Raw genomic sequence first — 11,188 nt, forward strand, 5'->3', positions numbered from 1 at the left:
TTTAATTCTCATGTTTAAATTCACTTCTGATTCAAAAGTGATAGAACTAAAATATGAATGTTTGCCAATCTGAAATTTACAATATAATAAAATCTAAGCAGGAATTTGGACAATGTTTCTGTTTAACAAACACAATTTAGCAGGTGTAGCCCCACTGCTGTAATAAAATGTATGATAATTACTGAATGACCATGTTAGATTCAAGCACGCTGGAGAACAACCCAAGAGTGGTAACCAATGACTGTAAGAATACACCATTAGCAACAACAGAATGCCATGTTTATTACAGACCTTATGGCTGCACTAAAATTTTACATACATTATTTGACTAAACAAATCATGACATTAGTTTAGTAGATTTAATAATAAGCCTTACCAGTGCATATCGCTGTTCTGAATTCTGATTTGCAGGAATACAATTCTGAATATCCTTGCACAGAACCCAATGCTCTAACATCTGACCACCTAAAAAGCTAGGTATACATAAAGGGAAAAGTCTTTGCACCCCCATTATGAAGGATATGGTTCACCAAATCCTTTACATAATGTAATCATCTTCAGACTATAGTAATTCTGCTCACCTTCATGGAGCAGAAGGACAAAGCCCTGGCTATGACCCAGATGATCTAAAATTGATTAATGGCTTGGATGCATGCTGGAAAAGCCAGGAAGGGCAGCGAGAGGGATGGGGTTTGAGTGAGAGGCCGATACCATCTTGCCCATCTTGGGGGAAAGGAGGTGGTTCAGCCCACTGTAGTACTGACACTTACTGGAAACAGAGATTTATGACTCAGAGATGCACACTTAGTGCTGACAAGCCACGTTCATGCAGTGACAATGAGCATACGCATTGGGCAGAGTGTTGCATGCCGTCGTGTCTGCGAGCTGTATGTCACCTGCCAGGAAAAGAATTATGCCCAAGTAAGAAAAAAATTAACTTTTGATGGCTGCCTGGATGAAGACCTCCAATGGTCATCTCTAACTCTCTAATTCTACAGTGGAACAAAAGGATAACCGATTCCAGGATAACTGATGGCTGGCAGGCAGTAGAGGATATAAAAAAATGATAGAAAAAAACATTAATGGTGGCAGCAAGTGTGGCAAATGTTATTACTCATTTTAGTAAATGTATTTTCAGTGTACTGGGATTCAGAATTGTTGTCCTTAAGCAAGACAGGATTCCGAAAAGTGAAAGTGAAACACATTTTTGTGTAAAATATTGCACTGCTCTTCTTCAAAGAAGAAGGTTTTAATGTGCCTGAACCTTGATACAGAGTTATAAAATTAAAAGTAAAGGGAGGTAACCAACATTCTCCCAGGTCACAGAGAAACAACACTTGTTATACAAAACAATCTGCGGAACCTCTGTCATTACTTGTTGAAGCACACTGCTGTCACACAATGACCTAACCTAAGGTGCCTTCTGTGTCTTAATAACCCATATATAAAATACCATGGAACACATCTTTGCAGAGCTGCATCAACATTCCTGTCACATTCTTTTTCACTTAATGTTTCTCCTTAGAGCTACTCAAAAAAGGTAACAGAACATCCTAATAAGTTTGTCGCAAATGTACGTGTTAACGTGATCAGATGATGTGGCACAGGCAGTGACAACTACAACAGGTAAACATAGGTGAAATGAACAGGACATCTAGTCCAGTGATTTCAAAAAAATGTGAACATTTAAATGCTTATTTAAACATGGCATTCTTGTAAACAGTGTCTTCTTATGACATTGACCTGCTGAGGTTTTACTGATAGACACCACCTCCAGCTCTTTTACGTCTTGTTGTTTTCAGTTCCTACCCATCCACACTTCCCCAAACTGCCCGTTGCCCAGTTTCTTGATGAGCTGCAGTGAGTCTCGAGGTATCTCCCACACATCTTTGGTTTTGACAGACAGGTCTGCCAACTTTGGCATCCCCTTGTGACATGGAAGCACCAAGCGGCAACACAGGCCAGCAGCTCGCTCTGCAGACAGGGACGAAAAGCACATGAGAGACAAACAAGACAGCAAAGACTTGATAAGAAAGAAGAAGCAACACAGCAAACAGTACTCACACCCATCTGCCTAAACCAGCCGTAGGAATTTTAGTATCCCATTAACACTTGTGATCAAGAAATCAACATTTTTTAACGGGATTTTAAAAGATGACTTTCGCAGGTATACTGCATCAATCAGAATGCCTCTTACTTTACACAGTTAGCATTGCAATATCCCAGCAATTTAAACATTAATAAATCATAAAATAAAAGAAAATTGAGCATACCATGTGATTAGAAAAAAGATATTAAAAGGGAGTTAGGCATACAAAAGTACTCCTTTGAAAACTGTACCAGCTTTATAGATTGTAATTGATGCTTGTTTTTTCAGCTCCTCCCAAACACCCATAGCTAAGCATGGATCAACAGAGACACACACACACACACACACACACACACACACACACACACACACACACACACACACACACACACACACACACACACACACACACATAAACATGCATACACAAGTACACTCATATTTATACACCCACAGTCTTCTGCCTCCACTAGCAGTGTTCTATAGCAATTCCTATTGTGATACTACAGAACACCTTACATTCAGCCCAACATTTTCTTTTTTTGGGTGTTTGCAGAAGATCTTCTGCCCACCTATGTTTTTTTTTTTTTTGGGGGGGGGGTGTTTGCAGAAAACCTTCTGCCCACCTATGTTGGTTTTCTTTTTTGGGTGTTTGCAGAAGACCTTCTGCCCACCTCTGTTGGTTTTCTTTTTTGGGTGTTTACAGAAGACCTTCTGCTCACCTATGTTGGTTCTGCAGTGACCAAACAGCATGACAGACCTTTGCTAACAAGGGTACTTATCTTAGAGTAAGGATGGATTGTGTCGTTTCTGCCGTTGAAAAGAGCACCTTTGATGTCATGTTTTGTACGTGTGATTTGGTATCTGGCATGGGCCATACCACTACACAGAATATACAGGAAGTAAACAAAGTGTTGCAAAAACTAAAACTAGAACAGCTGACTCTGTTATTTCATTAGCAGGTCCGTATGCTTCTTTATGAGTAACTATAATGGATGACAAATCTCTTGGAGGTCTGCCTGATGGGAGAATTTGACATTCATATTTGTGCTGGGTTGGGAGGACACTGGGTATGAGGCTTCTTATCTATTTAATGGCAGCCAAAATCAACCCAACTGTTTTGGCATAGTGTACTGACAAGAAAGTCTCTTTATTTGGCAGTTAATGTATAATGCTTCTTGTGACCCTGTGTTGGGGACTGTCTGAATAACGTGTGTGAATGAATGCTCCAATCACAGGACATTGATAGATATTGCTACTGGATTCGATTGAAGCCTTTTGGCTTGTTTTGGGGAGAATACTATACCTGGAAATGAACAACAAGGGAGGACAATATTTGGCTGAGAAGATTCACCTTGTCTTGTTGTCAGTAGAAGGGAATCTTTAGATGGGTTGATTGGCTTAAAAGGGATCTTTTGACTGTCCTTCAGGATGGTGGCAATACAGACCAGAAGCCCTCCCATCAGAACTCAATTCTATGAAGAAAATTATATATTTTTTTCGGAGCAGCCATATCTTTACAACCATGGAAAAGAAAAAAGAAGTATTCTCTCTGACTTTTAAGTCTTCCTCACCACTTGGCTCTGTAGGCCCATTTTTTTCCTGAGAGGTGAGACACTTATGGCTCATTTATTTCTCTCAATGGCAAACACCAAGCATTTTGGAGTGATGCTGTCATCTGTGAAGGTATTTTTTTTTTCTGTTAAATCCATAACCCTACTTGTACATGCTCAGTAAACAGCCACAGTGCTCAACATGCTGTGGTCATATGCAAGGGTATGTCAATCATTTTTACAGGTGATAGAACTCATCATGACTGCCCTACCTCCCTTGAAGCCAGTTCTCCACAGTGATCTTCAGCCTCCAGTATGGGATTGAGTGCACTGGGAATGTGGCCTGCTGCCTTCTCCTCAACTTAGGCCTCTAATACAGCATTCAGTGTAGTAGGAATGTGCCTGCACCCTTCTCCTCAACTCAGGCATCTGATATGGGATAGAGTGTACTAGAAATGTGGCCTGCACCCTTCTCCTCAACTCAGCCCTCTAATATGGGATTGAGTGCACTAGGAATGTGGCCTGCACCCTTATCCTGAGGACAGCTGAGCCAGTCAAGCCACTTCACTCCTCCCTTCTCCTCCCTTGCCAGTTTCAGCAGCTACCCAGGCTACAAATAATGTCCTCATCTATTGGATCATTGTCAGGACATTATAGAAAACATGTTCAAAAAGCTGAAATAGCAGAGTTGGAAGGGATAAGACATTAACCATTTTATTTAGGAAGAATGTAAGTGTCTTCAGAGTTAAAATTGCCCTTAATAATCAGAAGAGATGGATCATATAAATTGGTAAGATAAAAAGCTGTTATTAGAAAATTTGATATATATATATATATATATATATATATATATATATATATATATATATATATTTTAAAGGGGGAATTGGTAGATATACTGACAGAGAGGAATAGTGATATCAAACTAGACCTTACTTTTGCTAGGAATGGTTTAAGGGACAAGGGACATGATTCTTGATAAATCAATAAAAGATGGAGTCATTTCAGACTGTGGTATTTTTCAGTTAGTGTTGAGTTTGAATTCATCAAATAAAAATAAGCATTGGAGGCAAGTTCATTAAAAAATAATAATAAGAGGAAAAATAAAAAATGAGAATATGTTTTTTTATTTCAAACAAACAATAGCAGAAACATTAACGACTTTGTAAATACATGGCTGATTTGTTGTGATGCTCCAAAAGTGATGATAAGAGCAGAAATAATGACTGTTAAAGGTAAAACAATGGCAAAAATACATTCAAAGAATAGAGCTTGAATTATAAATGATACTAGGAAGGTTAGATAATACCACACAATTAACTGTCACAATATTACAAAATGAAGAAACAATTAAGTCTCAAACAGATAATCTGAAGCTAACAGAAGGAGAAACAATTGTTTTAGATACGGTGACTGCTGAAATGCACAAGGGGAAAGGGGCAATAAAGACTAACATGGAGCTACAAGGAAAAGAAAAAAGGTTTCCAATAGTGCATGTTAGATACATATATCTCCAACTGGTAAAATGTTACTCTTCAAGGAATAAAGTAAATAAAAAAAAATTGACAACTTTTGTGATATTTTAGAAGTTTTGAATGTCCAAAATTTATGCTGGAATAGTTTAGATAGAATAAGTTCATTTCAGGAAGACATTAGATCGGGGAGGTATAAAATGTTTATAGCATGACATGCCTCTACCAGAAGTAACAACGGCAGTTACAAGAGTTAAAAGAATAACACAATAATAAAATGGGATTATCAAGATGTTTTTCCTATAAAATTCCATAAATAGGAAGAACAACAACTATGCAGAAACAAAAATCAAAAACCAAAGAACTAACAGATAAGAAAATGTTAGTCTTGAATACAGACACTGAAATTATAGAAAACATACTAGATAATAGATGACACATGATCTTAATTAAATTAGATCAAAAACTAAAATGTACATTGTTATGGAACACACAGTGTAAAGTGGTGGTCCTTAGTATTTTTCTAAACATAAATGGGAAACTCATGATATTCATGTAGGCAGTATTTTACTTGACATTAAAAAGACATTTTATATAACTGGTAATTCATGTCTGAAGTTCTTAAAAATAGAAACATCGGGGTCAATTTCATGGCTTGGCTAAAAGCAATGTACAAGGATTAACAGATTTATTAATTAATAACAATGCAAAAGATAGTATAAATAGTAGGGATAGTAGACAAGGTTGTCCTTTGTCACCTACGCTATTCATAATAGTTATTGAAGAGATTGATTAAAACATCAGGAAAGTACTACATATAATTTTTCAAGAAGAACTACATACAGATTTTCCAACTCTTACAGCCACTTTGCTTCCCAATCTTTTTGTAAATTATTGCTGCTCCTCACACTGCATTATTTCCTAAACGCTTACTTTGCATCCTTCTCTCATATCCCACCACTAACTACAATTCCTCCTCTATCCATTTATCTTTCTGCTGTTTTCTATAACTTCCCCATTCTATATCTATCATCAATTTTAAGCTACATTCTACTTGTCTATCTGTAAATTATTACTAAACTTAAAAACACCCCAGTTTAATCTTTTCCTGCAACCATCATGCTATAAATAAATTAACTGTTATTGTCTTTTATTCCTGTATTCAATAATTAGCCAATTTATATTAATTTAGCTTTTTTTGTGTTAAAATGCTATGTTCATGTAAGAACTATTTAAATGTTGTTGTGTCTTTCGGCTTTTCCCGGTTAGGGGTCGCCACAGCGGAACTCTTGTCCGCTAATGATTGTCAGTAGATTTTTACGTGCCGAGTTGCCGGCCCTGACACACAACCTTCAACGAAGGTACGCCCATTCATGCATGTCTCCACACAGAAGACGCTCTAGCTGAGAATTGAACAGGACGTCTTACTGTGAGGCGACAACACTACCGCAGCACCATCACCGCAGTAAGAACTATTTAAATATATGTTAAAAATCATGTAAATAAGCTCATGTATAGATGTTTTCACCCTGCAATTATAAATGTACATTATGTGTAACTTAAATGTGTTTTTTCTCTCCAGGCCTCCTCTGAAAATGGGTTTTACTCAGTCAGACTTTTCCTTGTCAACAAATACAAATGAACAAGTAAGTAAGGTCCTGGCTTACGCTATTTACTGTGAATTGTGTACTGGTGGCAGAAAAGGTAGGCAAAGTCCTGCAAAAATGTTGAAGGTATTCCATCATTTTGGAGACTGTTCAGGATTAAGCTGTAAAGAGGAAATATAATACTAGAGTAGGGAAAGGAAGAGTCTTGGGACTGCTGGAGGCTTGGAAGCTTGAAAACAAAGCATTTTTACTACATTTTGCATCAGGGAAATACATTTAAACTACATTTAAAATACTTCACTTATATTACTATTTAAATCAGTTTGTGTACTTCCTGGTGTACTTGTTTTCTATTTAAAGTTAAAACTATTACTAAAGCATTTTATAGTTGTAGTGCTTTATAATCTAGTATTTTCCATTGGTTTCTGTGCTATACCTAGGTGTTTAAATCCTTTGAGGTGGGTTCTCATTTTACTGCATTCTACTCTCTCTCTCTCTCTTCTGAATCTGAAGGTACAGCTATTGATTTGGGTTTTACAGGTATCCATTGCTATTTTTCTGAGCTCTTAAGTGGATTATTAGTATTGCTCATCTAAGTCTGTATTGTAATATCTTTTCCAATTTAAAACAAAAAGCCAGCTTTGACCAGCTATGTGAGTTATAACTAGAGCCTGTGGCAATATATTTAGTTCCCTGCTGGTATTTTACATTATACAGACAGTCAGCCATCTTAGTCTAGGGATTGCTGGAATCTCAGAGGTGTGAAAACAAAGCATTTGGCTACATTTTGCATCCAGGGAAGTACATTTAAACATCTAAAATACTGCATTTATCTACCATTTAAATCAGTCTTGTGTATTTCCTGTTGTGTATGTTCTGTATATGAAATTAAAAATATTTCAAGTGGTTTCCATGCTCTGCCTACGTATTTATATAATTTCTGAGTGGACTCTCATTTTATTGCTTTTTTACTCTCTTCCGAATTTTTTTTCCAGCCACTCTTTTTCTGTTGTGCTTTTACACATGGAGGCTTTTGAGCTGCCCACCCATATTGTATATCTGGCCTTGGAAGCTCCTCCCAGTTTCATCTTCTGTAAACCTGGCCCTAGAAGCTCCACCTTATCTCCTCTGTTCATTTTACTGGGTACAGACAGATGAACCTTTGCCATCCATTTAGTGTATTAGTGAATCACCTTGTAATTACTTGTAGCTAGTTGTAGAATTTGTTTCTGGTACCTATTCACTATTCACTTTTAGCTGACCAAAGTCAGTTTCTACATTAAGGAGACTTGACCTGCAATTCTACTGGCAGTAGAAAGGTGGCCTGGTCTGTTTGAGTTGAGAAACACGGTGGGGGGGGGGGGGGGGGGGCTGGAAGGATGGGGACTGCAGCTCTAGTAGCAATAGAAAAACAGCCTGGGCTGTCTGAGTTGGGAAACACACAGGGAGGCTTAAAGTGAGATTGCTTTGCCAGCTAGAAGTATTTTTAGGGACTTAGTTGTTGGGTGTTAATCTGCACTTGAGAGCTACTTTTCCTGTGTTTTTAAATTAAAATTCCAGGATAATACATCTTATGGTAGAACGTGTTTACCTTGTCCCTCTGTGTTGGGAAGCACTCCAGGGAGCTCAAAGTATAGTTGTTTACTGGCCAGAAAAGGAGTCAGTTTTCAGATTTTTTTTCTATCTGCTATAATTTAGAAACATATGTGTACAGCTGCTTACTGTAAAGTGGCAGTCAGCAGAGTCCTGTATAGTATTAAATGCCTACTTTGTAAAATGCACCTATAAAACTAGTATTTAGTAGTTTAACCTGTAACACAGAAATGCCTCGCATGAAGCTAAGCTTAGGACAACTAGTTAGTGTATCAAACAGCACTAATGCCAGATCATAACACTATATAATATCTAGCCTTAACTCTAGACACCCTCAGGTTACCCCTATAAAAGATGCTAATCAGAGGAAAGCTGCTGATGTTAGAATATTTAATAAATGGAAATAATGAAATATCAGTGTTATCCCTGCACTACCAGGCTATAACTCATTCCACACCTTTTGGTAACAGAACTTGGACCGAAGCTCCAAAGGCAGTGGTGTTTCTATATTCATAAAGGATTCACACACCTCCAGACTGGTAGCCCAACATGACGCATCAGAGATACTTCAAGTGCAGCTAACATTAGGTAAGACAGCGATTCAGGTCGTAGCCTGCTATAGGCTCCCAACAATGTCCCAAGACTCACACTCCATGTTTCTAAGCACATTGGAGAATATTAGGGTCAAACCTAACACTCTTATACTGGGTGAATTCAACTATGCCTCCATTAACTGGGAAAACTACTCATGTACCAATACACTTGCCCAGCGTTTCCTGGAATTCATTAATTCAAATGCCCTGTACCAGATTGTTCTTATCCCCACTAGAGGTAGCAAGATCTTTGATCAGGTCATTACTAACATGGGAGACCGTTGCTCTACACCAATAATTAGCTCCTCCCTGGTTAGATCCGACCACAAACTAATCACCCTGGAAATCCACCCCACCCCCCCACCCCCCAGCAAAGATAACCACCATGAAAAACTTCTCCAAAGCTAACTTTGGGCTTCTAAAAACAGAGGTAGCTAACTTCATGGCACCCATGCAAATAGAGAACAGTTGCATGACCACCATACCCAATAGAACCAAGATGGTCTCCCCCAAAAAAAGGAAGCCAATCTGATGGTCCCCTGCCATTAACAAACTCTACAACAGAAGAAGGAAACTGATGCAGAATAAGGAGAAGTCCCAAGACTGGAAAAACTTCCTTATCAGCCTCAACAAAAAGTTAAGATCCTTCATCAAATCCTCTATCTAGCTATGAAAACAGAATTGCAACAGATAGTAAAGACAACCACAAGGCCTACTATAGTTATGTAAAGAATCTCCATTGCAATACCCAGATTTAATCTAAGCTACTGCACAATGGTACCTCCTATACTGAGACAACAGATATTGCCAATATACTGTCTGACAGATTTGGTGCCAACTTTACCTCCTCCCCCAAAGGACCAATCACAAAATCAGTAGATTGCCAGGCACCCAGTATTACTGATGCACATGTTAAAGCAGCACTGTCCAAGTCCAAGAATACAGCTTCCATGGGACCTGACAATATCCCCTGGCTGTGTTCTACATGAACTAAAGAGTGAACTGGCACCTCACCTGTGTGCCCTGTTCAATCACAGCTTCACCTCAGGCTTTGTCCTTACTAAATGGCACACTGCTACAGTCATCCTTCTCCACAAAGGAGGAGCAACTACAGACCCTGGGAACTATTGCTCCATTAGCCTGATGAGTCTGATATGCAAAGCTATGGAACACATCATCATGGACCTAATAAACAAGTATATAGGGAATCTCCAAACTCTGGATTTATTTATTTATTTTTATTTATAGTTGGTTTACCAGGATAGTCCATTGGGCCAAAATGAACCCATTTTCAATGGAGTCCTGGGGAGAAAAGCTCTAGAAAGAAGGAATTACAATATGTGTTACAATATTTACAAATTATGCAGTTTTAGCATTAAATATTTACAAGTTATGCAGTTAGAGCAACAAACTGGTGGTGAGCATTACAGAAAATACTGACCCGAAAAGGGTGTTCCGTGATACCTTATTTACAGATTCAGATGACAATTACAGTTGATACAGACTAGAAAATGGAAAGATTTTGGTAAAAATACTTTTTTTTTTTTTTTGGGTAGAAGAGGCAGGAGCAAGCATGTTGTTGGAAAAAAGGGAGAGGAGGTAAGGCAGTGTAGAATTATGAAGGATGGAAGCAAAATCATTCCCATTGGGTTAGTAGATGAGAGTGAAGAGATTTTTTGAATGTAAAATGGTTGAAAGTGGTACGAATGGCTGGAGGTAGAGAGTTCCAGAGACGTGCTAGGCCATAGGATAGGAGGTTTTTGCCTGGGGGACGAGTTGGTTTGTATACTTCAATTAGGTTTTGGTTATTAGTTCTGAGTACTCTATTGGGGAGATGCATTTTAAAGGCAGAGGAAAGGGATGGACAAAGGGAGGGTTTGAAAATGAGCTTATGAGCTAGAGTAAGTTGAGAATAAGTGAGTTGGTTGGGTAGTTCAAGCCATTTTAGTTTGTGGAGTGAAGAACAGTGGTGGGTAGATGCTTTTTGACTAGTAGGGAATTTGGCTATTTTGTTGTAGCATGAGGAGAGTTGTGTTTTGAGGGAAGATTGTAGGTTAGTTAGGAGTGGGGCTCCATATAGAAGAGAGGGGATAAGGAATGTAGAAGAGAGAGTGATTTTAGTGGAGGGTGTAAGGTAGCAGTTTTGTCGGTAGAGCATGCCTAGTTTTTGATGAGTTTTTTTTTATATTTAGTTGTATGTGGGAGTTGAATTTGAATTGATTATCAATTTGAACCCCAAGTAACTTGGCCTCTACAGTTTGGTTTTGTGAAGGGTAGATCA

At 38.3% G+C, this 11,188-nt stretch overlaps 1 protein-coding gene across 10 annotated transcripts in view; it reads right to left on the minus strand.

Annotated features, from left to right (window-relative positions):
- Positions 1 to 11,188, minus strand: part of FGR (FGR proto-oncogene, Src family tyrosine kinase) — a 2,305,304-nt gene that overhangs the window by 232,556 nt on the left and 2,061,560 nt on the right. For 8 of the 10 annotated variants that reach the window (XM_044084601.1, XM_044084584.1, XM_044084592.1 and 5 more), the window contains one exon: positions 1,810 to 1,974. The exons of the other annotated variants lie outside the window; for them this stretch is intronic. In XM_044084601.1, coding sequence (XP_043940536.1) covers positions 1,810 to 1,974 — 165 coding nt within the window. The remainder of the gene's footprint in view (positions 1 to 1,809; positions 1,975 to 11,188) is intronic. 10 annotated transcript variants of the gene reach the window in all.

The sequence above is a fragment of the Protopterus annectens genome, chromosome 1.part1 (genome assembly GCF_019279795.1).
Source record: "Protopterus annectens isolate FY-2018-M chromosome 1.part1, PAN1.0, whole genome shotgun sequence".
Classification (NCBI taxonomy): domain Eukaryota; kingdom Metazoa; phylum Chordata; order Ceratodontiformes; family Protopteridae; genus Protopterus; species Protopterus annectens.